The sequence below is a fragment of the Pongo pygmaeus genome, chromosome 3 (genome assembly GCF_028885625.2).
Source record: "Pongo pygmaeus isolate AG05252 chromosome 3, NHGRI_mPonPyg2-v2.0_pri, whole genome shotgun sequence".
Classification (NCBI taxonomy): domain Eukaryota; kingdom Metazoa; phylum Chordata; class Mammalia; order Primates; family Hominidae; genus Pongo; species Pongo pygmaeus.
In genome coordinates this window covers 114,467,101-114,489,808 of record NC_072376.2, presented here as the reverse complement: position 1 = coordinate 114,489,808, position 22,708 = coordinate 114,467,101, and the positions used below count along the sequence as shown (strand labels likewise).

The 22,708-nt window shown below is 36.5% G+C and overlaps 1 protein-coding gene across 1 annotated transcript in view; it reads right to left on the bottom strand.

The window, feature by feature from the left end:
- Positions 1 to 22,708, bottom strand: part of BANK1 (B cell scaffold protein with ankyrin repeats 1) — a 315,422-nt gene that overhangs the window by 174,763 nt on the left and 117,951 nt on the right. The window contains exon 7 of the mRNA XM_054485718.2: positions 2,276 to 2,472. Coding sequence (XP_054341693.1) covers positions 2,276 to 2,472 — 197 coding nt within the window. The remainder of the gene's footprint in view (positions 1 to 2,275; positions 2,473 to 22,708) is intronic.

The window sequence follows — 22,708 nt, the reverse complement described above, 5'->3', positions numbered from 1 at the left end:
AGTATAATGAGATTCCATTTTTCTCCATCAGGTTTACATACACTCTTTAAAAGACTTAGCTAACAGTATTTAGAATAGATAGTGTCTTTTTTTTTTATTATACTTTAAGTTCTAAGGTACATGTGCACAACGTGCAGGTTTCTTACATATGTATACATGTGCCATGTTGGTGTGCTGCACCCATTAACTCGTCATTTACATTAGATATATCTCCTAATGCTATCCTTCCCCCCTCTCACAACCCCACGACAGGCCCTGGTGTGTGATGTTCCCCTTCCTGTGTCCAAGTGTTCTCATTGTTCAATTCCCACCTATGGGTGAGAACATGCGGTGTTTGGTTTTTTGTCCTTGCGATAGTTTGCTGAGAATGATGGTTTCCAGCTTCATCCATGACAGTGTCAACATCTGGTTATCTGGCACACCTTCACTAAGAAGATATGACTTCCAAATTTATTTTAAATAAAATTGATAATTAGAAGAATAATTTATGTGTCATATAAATTGACAGGAAACATTTTTCCATGAGGGTCAAAATATAATACATATGTTTCATTTTCTTAACTACACATTTGCAAAAAGGCCTTCGTAGCTTGCAAAATTATTGTATATAAAATTATCCATGGTCATGAAAACGCATTGACAGATCTGCTGGCACTTGCAACAGCTGCAGTCAGTTTCTTACTGACAGCAGAACATTCACAAAATAATTGACCTATCTTAACTATAATGGTAACGCTTACTGTAGATATTCAGGCAGAAATAACAGCTTACAAAGATACTATAGAAAATTATGTAACAAATTTCACGCAATAATTATCAAGTATAGCTGTAAAATTAGAATGCAGCGACTATGAAAAAGTGATTGTCACCTAGAGACAATGACAGCAATCAAATTCTATCAGTGCTGTTATTGCAGGAGCAGAGGTATAAATACTGAGAGGGTGTAAGAGAAAAAAAATTATATCCCACATCCATCAAACCTCACATCCTACCATTGTACTTACTTTCATATCTACTGTCATCATTATGTAGTATTTTGTTACTTATGGAGCACCTGAAGTGTGCATGGGGTTGCATCTGTCAAAAGCTGAGTCTTTACTGGAGAGCAAGAAGTGGAAGAATGACTTTTTGAAAATCAGGGATTATTTTAGAAAGCATCCCTAGATGCTAGGACTTCTAGGGAAAATTTTAACCCAGTGTACCAGTAGCTAAAAATTAAAGAATAGAGTTGTATGGAGTTAAAGACAGACATCTAAAATGTATTAAATAACAGTATTAATGGAAAATATCCAAGGCTGAATTGACTTACTGACTTACCTGAGATAGATATCATGCTGCCCTATTCAATGCCTGCATACAGTGAACAATTATGAAAATGAATGCCCTCATCAGATAAAGCATGATAACTAGTTAAAAACTAGCATATATGACAATCACTGTCTAAAATCCTTTCAGCAATAAAAATAATGGTTATTTCTGATTTGAAGGACATAAGACAAAAAATGAGTAGTTTATTAATTTTATCATAAAACTTCATGTTCTACATTTATTTTAAATATACTCTCTGGAAATCTCAAATACCAATGATTGTTTCTGAAGTCCAATATTAATTAGATTGGCTTAATCTGACAATCAGAATAAATGCTAAAATAGCCAGAAGCTTACAGGATTTACATATTCTATATTAACCCTTCTTTGACAACAAAATTATTTGTTTTAAATACTCAAAGACAAATTTTGATAATTTACCAGCACAATCATTGTCCCATTATATTTTCCAAAGAGCCATCAGAGTATAATTCTCTTTCTGGAGCAAAATGTGCATATCTTTGTTACAACCAGAAAAACAATTACTTTTCTAAACATGATTATGGAAATACAAAGTGTGTTTTATGTACTGAGATAGTATCCCCTCCTTCTTAAAATCTTCTTTGGTTACATTCTTACAAAACTAACATTCTTCAAACAGTGTTCTGAAATTTGGGGCTTCAACCTTCATAAGACAGAACTGGGACTTAACAGGGAGAAGGAGAAGGAATCACATAAGGAAAACAAATTTAAGCAACATAAATTAACTTTTTATTGGGTAGACTTTTTGAATTATTATCAAATTGTTTTTCCGCAACCTAACAATTATTGATATGTTTTCATGTGCCTAACAGTGCCTTATCTAGAGTCTTAAAGAAAACGGTAAAGGTAATAGGTTTTTTCTTCTTACAGTCTCTTCCACAATATCAGACAGAATATACAGAGATATAATTTTAAAAAAACTTACTGAAAAGTCTTCAAAGATTTTCTTGAGTTCTTTGTGACCATGCCTTTCAGCAATATGTGTGGGGTCTGAACCCTCCATATTTTTCATCTTAGATGCCCAGGTTGCTCCTGAACATTGAAGCAAATGAATAGCCAGGTTCTTTAAGCCAAATTTTGCTGCACAGTGGAGAAGAGTTGGAAGTTCTTTGAAATGAGTATCTGTAAGCATAAGAAGTAGTAGGATTTAATGTTTTCATTTTATTGGCAATCTCATTAAAAGGTCTAACACAATCTACTCCTAAAAGTAATTCCCACAAAGCACAGCAGACTTTTTGTGTAAGAAACTATCAATAGTTCTAGCAATTCAGAATTTTCCCCTCACTCAATTTCCTATATTAAAATAAATACAAACTAATATTCTCACTAGCATTAATGCACCAATCTTACTTGTGAGGTAAGTTTAATTTAAAAAGCCTCATCATCCTCTTAAATGAAAAAAAAAAGAAAGAAAAACATGCTGTAATAACTTCTTTTGAATGTACTTAGACATTAACCAAACGCTAAATAACAAAATTCTGTAAGTTCATCTATAAAATAATTTTATATTCTACCTCCTTGCCTACTTTGCTTCCTTCTGAAGTTGAAATGAACATGAATTTTTTTGAGGGGTTATATTAGATTTCTTTATAAAATTTTTCTTTCAAAAACTAACTGCATCAGAAAATACAGGTGAGTGCTTTTATAAATAACTTCAGTGTGGAAATTTCCATCTGGATTTTACAACTTTTATATCAATGTCTTAGAGTTTGATTTTTCATAATTATTAACTATCAATTAGAAGACATTTATTAATTTTATATCACTGTAAAATGATGAATGCAACCTGTATCCCAATGACAAACAAAATAAAACACAAACAAATGAACGATGGTTTGTTATTATTCTATACTTTTCCACTTAGCTGAAAAAAAGTTATAGAAATTACACATCAACATAATAGCTGTGGCATTATCAGAAGTAAGGTGAAGTCTTATAGCAACAGAATCAAAGGAATCAAAACCAAAGTCAATCGTCTTCCAGCAAACTTTCAAAGCAATGGAAAACAGCCATCTCATTGCTTTTTTGAAAACTGTGAATTTGCTTTAATCATCTTAGTTCATACACTATGTAGTTATTTTCTTAAATATACACATTTACTTTGCAAACAATTTACAGTCTCACTTGTTAGATTAAAATAATAGATTTGTTTAGGAGATACAATAAATGTTTAGAACGTCTTTAATCTATAGTGTACATTTGTTTCATTTCATGGTAATTTTCATTTAATTAATCTAGATTAACTGCATCTGTTTTTATTACCAAGGTGTAAATAGAGAAGCCATAATTCAAACCAAGGTGTGGCAAATTTACTTTTCATTTTCTTCTAGACCAAATAAATTTTTAGTTTTCAGTTGTTTCAGCCAATGTCTTTCAAACATTAATTTCATGAGAATAGAATAAAATGTCTGGGGGAAACTTTTTAAAGAGAAGTCCAATGTCACTTGTTTTACAAATACAAATAAACAGGTGAATTAGCACATAGCAAAGAAATCAAGTCATACATTTGTTTGTGCAGAGCTGCTCCTAAACTTTTTGAGGCAGTCTCTACAAAGATGGCTAATAATTAAATTGAAGTAATCAAGCCAACGATTTCAAAAGATTAACCTAGCTCACTAGAATAATAAAATGAAAATATACTCAAGTTTAGAATATAAGCATTAAACAAGAATTTAACAGTAAGATGAGTATTAAAACTGGAAATTCATGACCATGCAATCCATTTGTTCTCATAAATCATTATCTGGAATAGTAAATATTCATTCAGAGTAGAATGACCACTTTGGGGCCACTTTGGGGGGCTACTTTGGGGCAAAACAATAAAGCACACAATAAAGAGAAGATTAAAAATCAGGAAATCTGCATTCTAATCCCAGCTCAGCCACTAAATCTGTGGTTCTTAAGAATTCATCTTGTGGACCTCAGTTTCCTGATTTATAAAATGAAAGGGTTGGGGGTCAAAATTATAGAACTTCTGATATTCTTCTGGGCTTGATGCCATGCCACAAATGTTTTAAGCCAAGAAACTCTCTGGAAGGTAATTTTTCCTGGGTTTTAGTCAGACACCAATCAGAATAGGGAAGGTAGCTGCAAAGTTGAAGAAACATAATAATTTTCATTCCTTTCATAATAGTATTTGAAATCTGATGAAATGTTATTATTTCTGTGGATCTGTAAAAACAGAGCATTGCTGTGTTTAGGAAACGTTTTGCTCTCTGACAGGAGAACCATTATGTAACATGTGAGGTGTCACTCGTCCAATCCTGTCAAAGATTAGACACATAATTCTATTTAGAATTTTAAAACAAAAAAATGCTGCCAAGGTTATCATGCTTCTAAAACCTTGATAATGTAAACAAAATGCACAAAGGAAATAGTCCATCAAAGCCCTATGCTACAGTTTTGTTGTTACCTCTCACATTACATAAAATATTGCAGTGGAAAATGCACAAGTAGATACATACTTTACTATTAAACTCAATATTGAATCTACCTCATTAACTGTTGTAATTGAATTCTTGTTACTAAAATATTCTCTTAAATAAGAGAAAAAATTAGAATTTACATCTACTTGATATTTCTCTTGTTAATTGTCTCAAGAAACTTCATATAAGATACTCTTTCTTTTAAATGTTGTAGTTGAATAGGTTAGGTCCTAATCTGCATAATATTCAAATGAGTCTTAATTTCTTCTTGCTAAATAAACTTCAAAATAATGCCTTTTATTACTTAAATACCAAAATTCTAAAACTTAATATTTATTTCTCATGAGAAGCAATATAGTGTAGCACTTAAGCATTAGGACTTTGGAGCCAGATTGTATGAATTAAATCTATACAATTTAATTTAATTCTAGTATTTAGTCATAGTGTCATTTGCACAAGTGACTTGAACTTATGCATCTTATTTTTCTCAATATTCAATTGGTGACCATAACAGCTACTCAATCAGTTATTAAACCTATGTCCAGTGTATTCTTCCATGCAAATAAGTACTGTTGGTCCTCATTATTTGGGAATTCTGTTTATGCAAATTCATTTACTCACTAAAATTTGTTTGTAACCCCTTAAGGTACTTTCCCAGTCATTTGCAGAAATATGTATAGCAATGAAAAATTTGAGTCACCCAAAGCACACATTCCCAGCTGGGGTCAAACAAGGCAACCGTATGCCTTCTTATTTCAGCTCTCATACTGTAAACAAACGTCCTGTTTGCAGTCCATTTGGTGCCACAACTGTCACAGTTTTTGTGGTTTATTTTGGTGAGTTAGCTGTTTAAAATGGCCCCCAAGTACAGTGCTGAAGTTCTGTGGAGTATTTCTAAGCACTTGAAAGCGGTGGCATGCCTTATGGAGAAAATACATGTATTAGATAAATTCATTCAGGACTGAGTTACAGTGTTGATGGTGAGTTCACTTTGAATCAACAGTGTATATTAAATAAGGTAGTTTTAAACAAAAACACACATAAAGCAAGGTTATGTATCAATTGGTTGATCAAAACATTGTGACCAGAAGCTCACAGGAACCTAATCCTATAACTCTCCTAGGAGCAAAGGTTCAGCATTGACTTATTCGATTACTTTGTAGAATATAACTACTGCAAATAATGAGAATCAACTGCATTTTAAAGCAATCTAGAGGCCCCTTTTAATTTTGGAGAGGGATCGAAATTGGTTTCCCATTGCAGCATGGCCAGTTATTTTCTGACTTACATTGCCTTATTTTCTTTGCTCCTCCATACACTCAGGGAGGCTCTGAGAGAAGCTATGGCCCCTGTGTACTGCTCCTCGGGATGAGGCCAGAAAAGCTGTGGAGCTGGGGGAGGCAACTGTGAGCATTCAAGTCAATGACTTATGAGAGCTTCTCCCAGGCTATCTCTGTGTTCTGGGCCCACTCAGTTAAAATCCAAACTGGGAATGGTTAGAACCCACTTTCACAACCACCCTGCAAGTAGAAATAAAGAGCAGTGCTAGAGTCTTGATTCTCTATTGTTTATTCTTATTGTCAGGCATAGACAAACAACAGGAAAAACTTAGGATGAAGATTAATAGTTACTCTGTTGTTCTAAGATAATTTCTTTGAAAGACTGTACATTTTAAAATTTTTGATAGAAATTCTTTATTTTGTTGAATTGTATGCTTAAGATTTGAAAGTTTTGTAAAATTGTAAAAATTGAGTTCTAGAATGTCGATATTCTGTCATCCAAAGGACCTGCATGATGAGTTGACAAGAAGTATGAGAAATAAATGGAGCATGTCATCTCAAACCCAGAAGGGACTCATTGCTTTCTGAATACCCTAGTGGATGGCATCTACCCTAAAATTAGCAGCAGTAATGATAGGAGGAGGAGGAAAAGGAAGAAGAAAATATGGTGGTTAACAAATGGAATTGGAGAGGTGGGGGTTTTAGGTTCTTAGTGGCAGATTGAGCAAGAGAAGAGCAACAGAACAAGGATGTGGCAGGTGGTGCAAGATGCTCTGATTTCAGAAAAGAGTCTTTGAGGACACACTATGAAGTGCCTTCTTATCTAGGGCTGTGGGCTAGGGATCGCCAGAGAGAAGTAGGCAATGACCAAAACAAGGTTGAAGCAGGGCTTAAGGCCACAGATGAACAGCCTGGGAGCTTGGGGTCCGTGTGTGGAGGTAATTCTAGGAAGCAAAGGGAGATGTGAAGTGTTTGTTAGAGGTTTCTAGAATTGATATCAAAATTAAACCTCACAATATTTAAATACGTTTATTTTCCATTTTCTACTAGAAAACCCAGACAATGTTAAGGCAATAAAAAGAGCTGGACAGTTTCCTGTTTATTCAATCCATCCAATCTGTAGCTAAACTCTGGTTAAAGTAAGAAGCCTCTAGAAATTTTATTTCTATACAAATGTGCTTGCATTCTTTTCCTCTACATTCATTAAAAAAAATTTCTTTTGAAAATTACCAACTTTGTCTCTGCTGTGTCTTGACAAGAACCAAGAACCAGGAAAAGATCCAGGAAAAGTTGAACAGTAAAAGTGCACAAACCAGATGGGCTGGGTTGGGATCAGATGGTTGGGCACTCTAGCACAGGGCCATGGCTTACAGGCAGAATGCTACCTATTGGCCTTTATATGGGTTTCACATAGACATTCAAGAAATTAGGGCCACAAAGCAGTAAATCAACATGTCAGCCAAGGAAACTTTACTTCATTAGTAAGGACTATTTCAGCATTTTAAAAGGAATTCCTTTTAGTCTTGAGCACTGGAGTCGTTCTTTTAAAATATTAAATGATTTGATAATAAAACGCACAAAGACAAGGAAGTAAATCTAGGAAATCTTTTGGGTAGTAAAAGGAGTGGGTAGAACTTAAGATGCCTTTGGAAGCACTGCGATACGTATTATAGGGACAAAATGAAAATGGAATATGAGAATGATTAGGGAAGCCCCTAAGTGCCAACCTGCCCCGCATATTTCAGACCTGCCAATATTTATATTTTATATTTATTTATCTATTTATTAATATATATTACATATATATTTAATAATTTAATCTATATATTCAATACATATTTTATATATATGTTATAGAGAGATTTATTATAGATAATATATATTTCTATCAACCTATCTCTATCTATCTTTCAACACACATATACACACACATTTTATTGGTTTCTCTTGAGAACCCTGACCAATACAGTGAGGAAGATGCTGTGGCGGCTTTGGCAAACCATAACTTACAGAAAGAAGGCATAAAAACAAGTTCTACATCTAAGCCTCTTTCCTTTTCAGAATAATGCAATGTGAGTTTTCAAACCTTAAGATTTTTTAAAATAACTATTTGGTAATGGCAGAATTCAATAAGCAAATGAGTCCTTTTAGAAAGGGGAGGGAGGTGTTTTTAGGGTGGATTAATAACAGAGTGCGGTATACAGTGGTTTCGGAACCTCTCGAGAATTTCAAAGAATTTCAAACATTTGAGGATCAGTACTGCAGAACAACTGCAAAAGTAAGAGGGAATTTCCTAAGTCATAACTTATTCAAGACATTAATTAAAAAGCCCATTCCGCCCCACCTCCCCTCTGTGTGTGTGTATGTGTGTGTGTGTGTTTCTAATTGAGGCCAACCCATACATACATTTTCCTAATTAAAATGAATGGATATTAGAGAGCCTATTTCCTGTTCTCAGTTACTAATAGATACTATTTATGTTTCTTTTCCTAACTCTATGATATAATTATAGACGATTATTACTGTTGACCCTGAAAATCCTACAATTTGTGTGTTGGCCCAGAGAAGACAAACATATGTGCCTTGGTACTTGAGCACAGACAGTTCAGTGCAGCATATTCAGAAGGCACACATGCCAATTTTTCATTCTGCTAATAGCAGATGCCACGAATAAGAAGAACAAAATAAAATGAAAAACAAAACCATGACAATCTAAATTGCTGCCTTAGTCCAATGAAGAAGAATCATTTTATTTGGGGAGCTCAAATATTACTAATTTGTATCTATTGATACCAGGGTTTTATTTTAGTCAATGGTTAACCTGGTTACCATTAGCTAAGTAATTAATATAATAAATTTTTATTGAGCACTAGATATTCTTCTAGGGGCTGGGAATTAATCTGTGAACCAAATGGGGCTTCTTCCTAAAGGGCAGTATTTACCCATAAAGACAAAATGGCTGATATGAAGGAAATCATATACTAGGAAACAAAAATTACAATGTTTCTAGGATTGCAAAAATAATGAAAAGGGTATCTGAGGTTATTTCAAACTTGTTATAAGTTATTCATTGTAATAGTAATTTATATAATTAGGCAGGAAAACTTGAGAGTCCTCCCTTTAAATTTAAGATAATTTGCCCTGTAAAGTTTCCTCTGATTGTCCTCTTTCTTTTGTGCTCCAATGACACCCCTAGCTCATGCTCACTATAGTGTACTGGGGCACAGTCGTCCAGGGACTAGCAAAGTGGCCGCCGGAGCTAGGCTGCCTGGATCCAAGTCCCAGCTCTGCCACTTACCATCTGGGCAAAGTATGCAACTTCTCATCTGTAAAGTGGAGATTAAAATGGTACCTACCTCAGGATCATTGTGAGGAAGTAAATAACAACATAAGTAAAGTGCTTAGACCTGTTTGACAGAGTGAGCAAAACACATGTTAAGTACTATGTGTAAGGCACACACTGTATTCATGACACTTATTTTTGTAGTTTTGTTTTCTCATTCCTTGGCTTCTGTGCCCTCTGAGAGTGTGGGCTGTGTCCCATTTATCCCACATTCTTCTACCTTCCTTCAGTATCTAGAAGAGTACCTATTATGAAGTGGAGTATATTAAACTTTTTGTAAGCATTTCTGAGGGTTTTTAAAAAAAAATAATGGTATGGGAAAACATATTTTTAGATGAACAGTCACTCTAAGACTACTTCATTCTGCACCCATGGTTTTTTTTGTTTTTTTTTTTTGTTTTTTTTTTGTTTTTTTTTTTTTTGAGACGGAGTCTAGCTCTGTTGCCCAGGCTGGAGTGCAATGGTGTGATCTCAGCTCACAGCAACCTCTGCCTCCCAGGTTCAAGTGATTCTCCTGCCTCAGCCTCCTGAGTAGCTGAGATTACAGGCATGCACCACCACACCAGGCTAATTTTTCTATTTTTAGTAGAGATGGGGTTTCTCCATGTTGGTCAGGCTGGTCTCGAACTCCCTACCTCAGGTGATCAGCCTGCCTTGGCCTCCCAAAGTGCTGGGATTACAGGCATGAGCCATCGCACACAGCCTCTGCACCCATGATTTTAATTCAAGGACACAGAGTGATGGAATAAAAAATCTATCTTGACTTTAATTTGATATATGTCAATTTTACTTATTTACATAACAATGATGCCAATCAATTACTGTTCACTCAGTGGTTCTCATTGGTGATTCAGAGGAGTAGAATCAGCATCATATAAAAATTTGTGAGAAATGTAAATTCTTGTAACCAACCCAGATCTACTGTATCAGAAATGTGAAGAGAGATGGCAGCAATCTGAATTTTAACATATCGTTCAAGTGACTCTGAAGCCTGCTAAAGTATGAGAACCATGGCATTAAATAAAAGAAAGAACAGGGGCTTGGTTCTAACAACTAAACAAAAGTGGATAGACAAGAAAATTGGGGTTAACCTCACAGAGAGCTAAATAAAACTGCAAAGTGTACAAAGTAGTGGACTTTCTCTCCATTCTGTTCACAGTTTCGGTGAAAAAACTTACCTCTTCTGTCATGGTTTACATATTTTAAAATACATTTTCAATAGAGTAAATGGAAAAGACTATAATAGAAGTGAAAATTATGTGTATTATATTTGCCCCATGTCTTTTTACATTTTATGAAGGTAGGATTGACAAATAAAAATTATATATATTTAGTGTGTACAATGTGATATTTCTATATATGTTGTTGGGAGCAGGCCCCCCAAAATCTGGCCAAAAACTGGCCCCAAAATTGGCCATAAACAAAATCTCTACAGCCTTGTAACATGTTCATAATGGCCCTAATGCCAATGCTGGAAGGTTGTAGGTTTACAGGAATGAGGGCAAGGAACACCTGGCCCACCCAGGGCAGAAAACCACTTAAAGGCATTCTTTTTCTTTCTTTTTTTTTTTTTTTTTTTTTTGTTATACTTTAAGTTCTAGGGTACATGTGCACAACGTGCAGGTTTGTCACATATGTATACATGTGCCATGTTGGTGTGCTGCACCCATTAACTCGACATTTACATTAGGTATATCTCCTAATGCTATCCCTCCTCGCTAACCCCACCCCACGACAGGCCCCAGTGTGTGATGTTCCCCTTCCTGTGTCCAAGTGTTCTCATTGTTCAATTCCCACCTATGGGTGACAACACACGGTGTTTGGTTTTTTGTCCTTGCGATAGTTTGCTGAGAATGATGGTTTCCAGTTTCATCCATGTCCCTACAAAGGACATGAACTCATACTTTTTTATGGCTGCATAGTATTCCATGGTGTATATGTGCCACATTTTCTTAATCCAGCCTATCATTGATGGACATTTGGGTTGGTTCCAAGTCTTTGCTATTGTGAATGGTGCTGCAATAAGCATACGTGTGCATGTGTCTTTCTAGCAGCATGATTTATGATCCTTAGGGTATATACCCAGTAATGGGATGGCTGGGTCAAATGGTATTTCTAGTTCTAGATCCTTGAGGAATCACCACACTGTCTTCCACAATGGTTGAACCAGTTTACAGTCCCACCAACAGTGTAAAAGTGTTCCTGTTTCTCCACATCCTCTCCAGCACCTGTTGTTTCCTGACTTTTTAATGATCACCATTCTAACTGGTGTGAGATGGTATCTCATTGGGGTTTTCATTTGCATTTCTCTGATGGCCAGTGATGATGAGCATTTTTTCATCTATCTGTTGGCTGCATAAATGTCTTCTTTTGAGAAGTGTCTGTTCATATCCTTTGCCCACTTTTTGATGGGGTTGTTTGTTTTTTTCTTGTAAATTTGTTTGAGTTCTTTGTAGATTCTGGATATTAGCCATTTGTCAGATGAGTAGGTTGCAAATATTTTCTCCCATTCTGTAGGTTGCCTGTTCACTCTGATGGTAGTTTCTTTTGCTGTGCAGAAGCTCTTTAGTTTAATTAGACCCCATTTGTCAATTTTGGCTTTTGTTGCCATTGCTTTTGGTGTTTTAGACATGAAGTCCTTGCCCATGCTATGTCCTGGATGGTATTGCCTAGGTTTTCTTCTAGGGTTTTTATGGTTTTAGGTCTCACATTTAAGTCTTCAATCCATCTGGAATTAATTTTTGTATAAGGTGGAAGGAAGGGATCCAGTTTCAGCTTTCTACATATGGCTAGCTAGTTTTCTCAGCACTGTTTATTAAATAGGGAATCCTTTCCCCATTGCTTGTTTTTGTCAGGGTTGTCAAAGATCAGATGGCTGTAGATGTGTGGTATTATTTCTGAGGGCTCTGTTCTGTTCCATTAGTCTATATCTCTGTTTTGGTACCAGTACCATGCTGTTTTGGTTTCTGTAGCCTTATAGGATAGTTTGAAGTCAGGTAGTGTGATGCCTCCAGCTTTGTTCTTTTGGCTTAGGATTGACTTGGCAATACGGGCTCTTTTTTGGTTCCATATGAACTTTAAAGTAGTTTTTCCCAATTCTGTGAAGAAAGTCATTGGTAGCTTGATGGGGATGGCATTGAATCTATAAATTACCTTGGGCAGTATGGCCATTTTCACGATATTGATTCTTCCTATCCATGAGCATGGAATGTTCTTCCATTTGTTTGTGTCCTCTTTTATTTCCTTGAGCAGTGGTTTGTAGTTCTCCTTGAAGAGGTCCTTCACATCCCTTGTAAGTTAGATTCCTAGGTATTTTATCCTCTTTGAAGTAACTGTGAATGGGAGTTCACTCCTGATTTGGCTCTCTGTTTGTCTGTTATTGGTGTATAAGAATGCTTGTGATTTTTGCACATTGATTTTGTATCCTGAGACTTTGCTGAAGTTGCTTATCAGCTTAAGGAGATTTGGGGCTGAGATGATGGGGTTTTCTAAATATACAATCATGTCATCTGCAAACAGGGACAATTTGACTTCCTCTTTTCCTAATTGAATACCCTTTATTTCTTTCTCCTGCCTGATTTCCCTGGCCAAAACTTCCAACACTATGTTGAATAGGAGTGGTGAGAGAGGGCATCCCTGTCTTGTGCTGGTTTTCAAAGGGAATGCTTCCAGTTTTTCCCCATCCAGTATGATATTGGCTGTGCATTTGTCATAAATAGCTCTTATTATTTTGAGATATGTCCCATTAATATCTAATTTATTGAGAATTTTTAGCATGAAAGGCTGTTGAATTTTGTCAAAGGCCTTTTCTGCATCTGTTGAGATAACCATGTAGTTTTGTCTTTGGTTCTGTTTATATGCTGGATTACATTTATTGATTTGCGTATGTTGAACCAGCCTTGCATCCCAGGGATGAAACCCACTTGATCATGGTGGATAAGCTTTTTGATAAAGGCATTCTTAAGCCACAAACAATAGCATGAGCGATCTGTGCCTTAAGGACATGTTCCTGCTGCAGTTAACTAGCCCAACCTATTCCTTTAACTCAGCCCATCCCTTCGTTTCCCATATGGGATACTTTTAGTTAATTTAATATCTATAGAAACAATGCTAATGACTGGTTTGCTGTTAATAAATATGTGGGTAAATCTCTGTTCGGGGCTGTCAGCTCTGAAGGCTGTGAGACCCCTGATTTCCCACTTCAGACCTGTATATTTCTGTGTGTGTGTCTTTAACTCCTCTAGTGCCACTGGGTTAGGGTCTCCCCAACTGAGCTGGTCTCAGCAAGTGGCGTCCGTTGTGGGGGCTCGAATCCAGGTCGAAGGGTCTCCAGAGCGACGGTTGGAACAGAAAACTAGCTGGAAGACACCCGAGTACTCTTAAAGCAATCCCCATGGTGAGTAAGAAGGGGAGGTCAGAAGCGTCAGGGTAACAATGGTACAGGTGTGGGGTCTGGTTTGTTTCACCTTGGAACTTTTTCACACTGATGATGAGGAGAAACGAGAGTATAGCAAAGCAACAGAAGAGGTGACAGAGCATGTTTATTTACCAGCTAAAGCTAAAGTGGCAAAGGGAGAGGTTCATCCCTACCCTTCCGCACCCCCTCCTTATTATTTGAAGAAAAAGACCCTCCAGATCTTTATTTTCCAGAGGACACTGGGCAAAAAGTGGTTGCCCCAGTGACTGTTTGAGCAGCACCTCGAATGACCGCTCTTAGTTCTATTCAGGCAGGAATTAAGCAAGCTAGACGAGAGGGTGATTTAGAGGCTTGGCAGTTCCCTGTTAGAATACACCCCCCAGATCAACAGGGAAATATTATTGCTACATTTGAGCCTTTTCCTTTTAAATTAATTGAATAATTTCAACAAGCTATAAATCAGTATGGACCAGGTTCTCCTTTTGTAATGGGACTGTTAAAGAATGTTGCTGTTTCCAGTCAGATGATTCCTACTGACTGGGACTCTCTTACACGAGCTTCTCTGACTCCTGCTCAGTTCTTACAATTTAAAACTTGGTGGGTAGATGAAGCTTCTATTCAGGCTGCTCGCAATGCCCAGGCCCAATCTCAAATTAATATAATTGCAGACCAACTTTTGGGGGTTGGCGCCTGGGCTGGTTTAGATGCACAATTGGTCATGCAGGATAATGCCATAGAACAGCTTAGCGGAGTGTGCATTAGAGCTTGGGAAAAAAATCACTTCAAGTGGGGAACAATACCCTTCCTTTAGTGTTATAAAACAGGGACCAAGAGAACCATATGTTGATTTTATAGTTCGGTTACTGGAGGCTCTTAAAAAGATGATTGCAGATTCGGCTGCTCAGGATATAGTGATGCAGTTATTAGCTTTCGACAATGCTAATCCCGATTGCCAGGCTGCTCTGTGACCTATCAGAGGGAAAGCACATTTAGTTGATTATATCAAGGCCTGTGATGGTATCGGAGGCAATCTGCATAAAGCTACTCTGCTAGCACAGGCAATGGCAGGACTGAGAGTGGATAAAGGAAATACTCCATTTCCTGGAGCTTGTTTTACCTGTGGGAAGCATGGTCATACTAAAAAAGAATGTAGAAAAAATCAGAAGTCAGGCCACCAGATAGGGAAAAAAGAAAACTGCTGATCCTGAAATATGTCCAAAATGTAAAAAAGGAAAACATTTGGCTAATCAGTGTCACTCTAAGTTTGATAAAGATGGGAACCCGATTTCGGGAAACACCATGAGGGGCCCGTCCCATTCTAAACGGGGGCATTTCCAGCTCAGGCCATTCCCTCACCCCATACAATGTCTGTCCCCCGCCACACCTGGTAGTGCCGCAGTAGATTTATGCTGCACAAAAGCTGTGAGCCTTCTGCCTGGGGAACCCCCACAAAAGGTCCCAACAGGAGTCTGTGGACCCTTGCCAGCAGGGACAACAGGATTACTTTTAGGAAGGTCTAGTTTAGGTTTAAAGGTGGTACAAATACATACAGGAATCATTGATTCAGATTATAATGGAGAAATTCAAATTGTTGCATCTACTTCTGTTCCCTGGAAATCAGAGCCAGGAGAACACACAGCACAGCTCCGGATTGTGCCATTTGTGGAAATCGGAAAAAGTGAAATTAAATGAACAGGAGGATTTGGAAGCACAAATAAACAAGGCAAAGCAGCTTATTGGGTAAATCAAATTACTGATAAATGTCCCACCTGTGAAATAACTATTCAAGGAAAGAAATTTAAAGGTTTGGTAGATACAGGAGTGGACATTTCAATCATTTCTCTACACCACTGGCCGTCTGCATGGCCAATTCAACCCACTCAATTTAACATAGTTGGAGTTCATAAAGCCCCTGAAGTATATCAAAGTAGTTATATTTTGCATTGTGAAGGGCCTGATGGACCACCTGGGACTATTTGACCAATTATAACTTCTGTACCTACAAATTTATGGGGAAGAGATTTATTACAACAATGGCAGCACAAGTTCTAATTCCAGAACAATTACATAGCCCTCAAAGTCAACGTACAATGCATGAAATGGGGTATGTCCCTGGTATGGGACTAGAAAAAAATTTGCAAGGTTTGAAAGAACCGCTTCAAGAGGAAAAAACAAAGTTCCTGCCAAAGATTAGGAAATAATTTTTGATGGCGGCCATTGTTAAGCCTCCAGAACCTATACCTTTAAAATGGTTAACAGATAAGCGAATTTGGATAGAATAATGGTCACTAAGTAAAGAGAAATTGGAGGCTTTAGAGAAATTAGTTACTGAACAATTAGAAAATGGGCACATAGCTCCAACATTTTCCCCTTGGAATTCTCCATTTTTCATAATTAAGAAAAAATCAGGCAAATGGAGAATGTTAACTGACTTAAGAGCTATCAATTCAGTCATACAACCTATGGGAGCATGACAGCCAGGATTGCCTTCTCCTGCTATAATTCCAAAAAATTGGCCTTTAGTAGTCATAGATTTAAAAGACTGTTTCTTTACTATCCCTTTAGCTGAGCAAGACTGTGAATGGTTTGCATTTACAATTCCTGCAGTAAACAACCTGTAGCCTGCTAAGCATTATCACTGGAAAGTGTTGCCACAGAGCATGTTAAACAGTCCCATAATTTGCCAGACGTATGTGGGGCAAGCAATTGAACCTACTCGTAAAAAATTTTCACAGTGTTACATTATTCACCATATGGATGATATACTTTGTGCTGCCACCACTCGAGAAATTTTACTGCAATGTTTTGATCACTTGCAAAATTCGATTTCTTGTGCTGGTTTAATTATAGCTCCTGATAAAATTGAGACTGCTACTCCTTACTCCTACTTGGGGACCTTAGTAAATGACACTACCATTGTGCCACAGGAAGTAACCATATGTAGGGATCAACTAAAAACATTAAATGACTTTCAGAAATTACTAGGGGACATTAATTGCATATGACCTGCTCTAGGCATTCCTACCTATGCCATGAGTAATCTGTTTTCTATCCTTAGAGGAAATCCTAGTCTTACTAGCCCTTGGCAATTAACAAAGGAGGCTGAGGCAGAGTTACAACTAATTGAAAAGCAAGTCCATAGAGCTCAAATAAATACAATAGATTCAGAGAAGACTCTAGATTTGCTAATTTTTTCAACTCAGCATTCACCTACTGGTGTTATTGTCCAAGAACAGGACTTAGTAGAGTGGCTTTTTCTTCCACATACTAATTCACAGACTCTAACTTCTTATTTACATCAAATTGCTACTATGATAGGAATTGGGAGAACTCGGAGTGTTAAATTACATGAATATGATCCTGGAAAAATTATTGTCCCTCTCATGAAGGCACAAATACAGGTAGCTTTTATAAATAGTCTTACTTGCCAAACCCATTTAGCTGACTTTGTGGGTATTCTCGATAATCATTTTCCTAAAATGAAGCTGTTTCAGTTTTTGAAATTAACTAATTGGATTCTCCCTAAAATAACTAAATCCAAACCAATTGAAGGTGCTGAGAATGTTTAAACAGATGGGTCTAATAAAGGTAAAGCTTCTTATTCTGGCTCGAAAAGTAAAGTTTTTCAGACGCCCTATACTTCAGCTCAAAAAGCAGAGCTTGTAACCGTAATTAAGGTATTGACTGCTTTTTATATGCCCATTAATGTGATTTCTGATTCTTCATTCGTGGTTCATTCCACACAGTTAATTGAAAATACTCAGCTACGTTTTCATGCAGATGAACAACTGATGACTTTATTTACCCAACTGCAAACAGCAGTTAGAAGTAGAATGCACCCTTTTTACATCACTCACATTAGGGCTCATACACCTCTTCCAGGACCTTTGACTAAAGGGAATCAAATGGCTGATTGCCTAGTTGCTAATGCAATATCTAATGCTAGACATTTTCACAATTTAACCCATGTTAATGCCTCTGATCTCAAATGCAGATACAGCACTACCTGGAAAGAAGCTAAAGCCATTATCCAGTGATGCCCAACTTGGCAAATAGTGCAATCCTCATCTTTTACAGGAGGAGTTAACCCTCGAGGATTGGAACCTAACTCTCCTTGCCAAATGGATGTCACGCATGTTCCCTCGTTTGGGAGACTAGCTTATGTATGTGTGTGTGTGGATACCTTTTCTCACTTTGTCTGGGCTACATGCCAAACAGGAGAGTCTTCTGCCTGTGTTAAACGTCATCTTTTGCAGTGTTTTGCAGTGATGGGCATTCCAGCTTGTATTAAAACAGATAATGCCCCAGGCTATACTAGCCAAGCTCTAGCTACATTTTTCTCTTTGTGGAATATGAAACACATTACTGGTATCCCATACAATGCTCAAGGTAAAATAACAACTTGGGGTAGAGGTTATGCTTGTGTTTCTCCAGGTCAAAATCAACAGCAAATTTGGATACCATCAAGACACCTGAAACCTTATCATGAGCCAGATGCCAAGGAAGAGACTCCGGGAGGATCCCAAGGACCCCCCCGTTGCAGCCATGTTGAGACTGATGCTGAGGAGGACCCCAACTGTCACGAGCAACACCGGTCAAACACAGCCACTCACCTGGGGACAGATCAAGAAGCTGTCACAGATGGTGGAAGAAAACCTGAGAAAAGTGGGACAACCAGTCACAACAAGTAATTTAATGGTAGCTATGATAGCAGTTATCACCACTGCCATGAGTATTCCTTCAACAGGAGCTGACACAGAGAACAATTATACTTATTGGGTATATTTATCAATCTTGGCTGGCAATAATGCCTGGATTTAATCACTCTATGACATAGTTACACATGCTTTCTGACCTCAGTATTTACCATAATAAATCTGCTCCTATAATTGAGGCATACTGCCCTCAAAAACCTATTTGTAAACAGGATTGGACCGTTAGAAAAAATGAACATACTTGTTTAGGAAGATCGCATTGCAGAACAGGCAGAGGTGCTGCACAACAATTCCTATGGAATCATTATTAATTGGTCCCCTAAGGGGATGTTTAGCTTGAATTGCACCTCTCAGTCTGTGTGCCATGGTCACACTATGTTCAAATGATCCTCACAAAGTGGTCAGATGGTAGAAATGATAAGAAGTATGGCAAAAGTTCCTATTTTCTGGAACTGTGGTGGTATAGTGGCACCTCAACCTCAAATGATATGGCCAACTCTAGGAGCTTAACATAAGTATTTAAAATTAAAAGAACAAATATTTAAAGCATCCCAGGCACACCTGATCTTAATGCCAGGAACTGGAGTGCTTAAAGGAGCTGAAAATGGATTAAAACACTTGGAAGCTCTGTGATTTCAATGATGATTGTGCTTTTAATCTGTGTTGTTTGTCTTTGTATAGTCTGCAGATGTGGATCCTGACTCCTGCGAGAAGTAGCTCACTGTGACAAAGCTGCCTTTGCATTTATCGATTTGCAAATCAGAGAAGGGGGACATGTTGGGATCAGGCCCCCCAAAATCTGGCCATAAACTGGCCCCAAAACTGGCCATAAACAAAATCTCTGCAGCACTGTAACATGTTCATAATGGCCCTAACGCCCATGCTGGAAGATTGTAGGTTTACGGGAATGAGGGCAAAGAACACCTGGGCCACCCAGGGTGGAAAACTGCTTAAATGCATTCTTAAGCCACAAACAATAGCATGAGTGATCTGTGCCTTAAGGACATGTTCCTGCTGCAGTTAACTAGCCCAACCTATTCCTTTAATTCAGCCCATCCCTTCGTTTCCCATAAGGGATACTTTTAGTTAATTTAATATCTATAGAAACAATGCTAATGATTGGTTTGCTGTTAATAAACATGTGGGTAAATCTCTGTTCAGGGCTCTCAGCTCTGAAGGCTGTGAGACCCCTGATTTCCCACTTCAGACCTGTGTATTTCTGTGTGTGTGTCTTTAATTCCTCTAGCGTCACTGGGTTAGGGTCTCCCCAGCCAAGCTGGTTTCAGCAATGTGTACACACTGTAAAAAGATTACCACAATCAAGACAATTAACATACCCATCACCTCATACATTTATCATTTTCTGTTGTCTGTAGTGAGAACACTTGAGATCTACTCTTTTAGTACATTTCAAGTATACAATACATTATTATTAGCCATAGTCACCAAGCTGCACAGTAGATCTCCAGTACTTATTAATCTTACAACTGAAGGCTTGTATCCTTTGACCAATATTTTCTCTTTTCTTGCATCCCCAAAGCCCCTTAATACCACCATTCTACACTATGTAAGTTTGACTTTTTAAAGATTCTAATATATATGAGATAATCATGTAGTATTTGTTTTCTGTGTCTGGCTTAATTCACTTAGCACACTGCCCTTCAGGTTTATGTTGTTTCAAACAGCAGCATTTCCTTCTTTTTAAAGGTGGGATAATATTCATTTATAGATATACACCACATTTTCTTCATCCATTCATCCCTCAAAGGACAATTACGTTGTTCCCATATTTTGGCTAGTGTGAATAATGCTGCGATGAATATGGGGGTGCAGATATGTCTTCAAGACAGTGATTTTATTTCCTTTGGATATATACCCAAAAGTTGCATTGATGGATTATATTGCAGTTCTATTTTTATTTTTTATGATGGGCAAACATTGGAACATTTTTTAAATTAACTTTTTATTTACAACTGACACATAATTATACATTTTTATGGAGTACAGTGTATGTTTCAATGCATGTATACATTTATAATGGTCAAATCAGGGTAATTACCATTTCCATCACTTTTCATTTATCATTTCTTTGTGAAAATATTCAAAATCATTATCTTCTAAGTATCTATAAATATACATTATATTGTTATTTGCTATAGTCACCCTACTGTGTAATTGAGCACCAAAACTTATTCTTCCTGTCTAACTATAACTTTGTACCCATCGACGAATCGCCCCTAATTTCCCTGCCCTCTCCCATCTGCAGCTCCTGGTAACCACTATTCTACTCTCTACTTCCATGAAATAAACTTTTAAGGTTTCACATATGAGTGAGATCATGCTCTGTTTGTCTTTCTGTGCCTGGATTATTCCACTTAAAATAATGTCCTTCAGGTTCCTCTGTTTTTGCAAATGACAGGATTTTATTCTGTTTCATGCTTGAAGAGATTCCGTTGTGATATATAACACATTTTGTTTATCCATTCATCTGTAGTTGGGCATTTACGTTGATTCCACATCTTAGCTATTGTGAATAATACTGCAATAAACATGGGAGTACAGATATATTTTTTATATACTGATTTCATTTCCTTTGGATATATACCCAGAAATTCGATTACTGGATTATATGGTAGTTTTATTTTAAAATTTTTGAGGAACTTCCAAACTGTTTTCCACAATGGCCGTACTAATTTATATTCTTATCCACATCAGAGTTCCTCTTTTTCCACACTCTTCCCAGGATTTGTTATTTATTATCTTTGTCATCATAGCCATTCTGATCGGAATGAGGTGGTATTTCATTGTGGTTTTGATTTGCATTTCTCTAATGATGAGTGATGTTGAGCACTTTTTCATATATCTGTTGGTGATTTGCATGTAATTGCTATTTCTTCTATTTCTTTTGAAAAATGTCTACATTGTCTTTTGCCCATTTTAATTGGATTAATTCACATATATGAGTAATATTTACAATTTTCAAGTATAAATAAACTCAATGTTGTAGTTCAGGGACAAAGCTTAACAGTATGGATAAAATAAAACACAGATATAAACAAATATATTCAACTATATCCTCTTTACAATGAGCATATTTTAAAACACAAGGAAAGTTTGAAGGTAAATGGAGAAAAAAAGACATAATTGTGCATATAGTAGCTATATATCAAGAAAGCTGAGGTAGCTATAATAATATTTGACAAAAAAATTAAGGCAAAAGCCATTACTAGAATTAGAAGGTCATACTTCCATGATTTTTATGAGGAAGACATAGTTAAACATTTTAGGTGTCTAAAAATATAGGCTCAAAACATATAACGCATAAAAAGGAAGGGAAGGAATTCAAGGAGAAACAAAATCATTATCTTAGTGGCTAATTTTAACTTGCTTCTCACTGTGGTAGAATAAGGAGATTCAAAATTAATAATGCCACAGAATATTTGAATAAAGCAAGTGTAATATAAAGAAATATGTAAAACATTATACCTGACAACTGAAGAATGATATTTTTTCATGTACATAAGGAATATTTATTTGGAAGAACTGATCGTATGTTGAACTTAAAGCAAGGCTTAATAAATTTCAAAGATGTAAAAAAGTATATAAATGGACAATTATAAAAGATACCATTAGAACAACAGCACAGACCTTTGTAAATATCAGATGAAAGTAAAAAGGGAATAAACATCAGTCAAATTAGTAAGTATAGATTAAATTATCTACTTTAAAAATATTTTAAAATTGCAATCCCAACTAAAGCCCACATCATGCTAACTTCCAAATACCCTTTATACAAAACAAATTGAAAATTACATGCTAAACAATATTTATAATAATTTATTTCTTAAAGAAATATAAAACCTTAATAGCATATTTAGAAAAACAGTATTGTTAGAATAATATTTCAACTAAACATTACCTATTATATTTCTACAAAAGTAATTTCCATTTGCATCTTGTAGATAATGATCACGAGGAAGATAATTTCTTATAGTCAGCCAGGTGTCACGGGTAGATAGAGGTCATGCTTATTTTTCAGATTTCTGTTATTGTCAAAAGTTTGTTCTGTAAGAATGTACGAATAACTCTCATCTTTCCAGGTCACATTTTCAGCTTCCAAGATGACTCAAGTCAGAAACTGATACTTAGCCAGATAGGAATGGTGAAAAGTGGCTGGA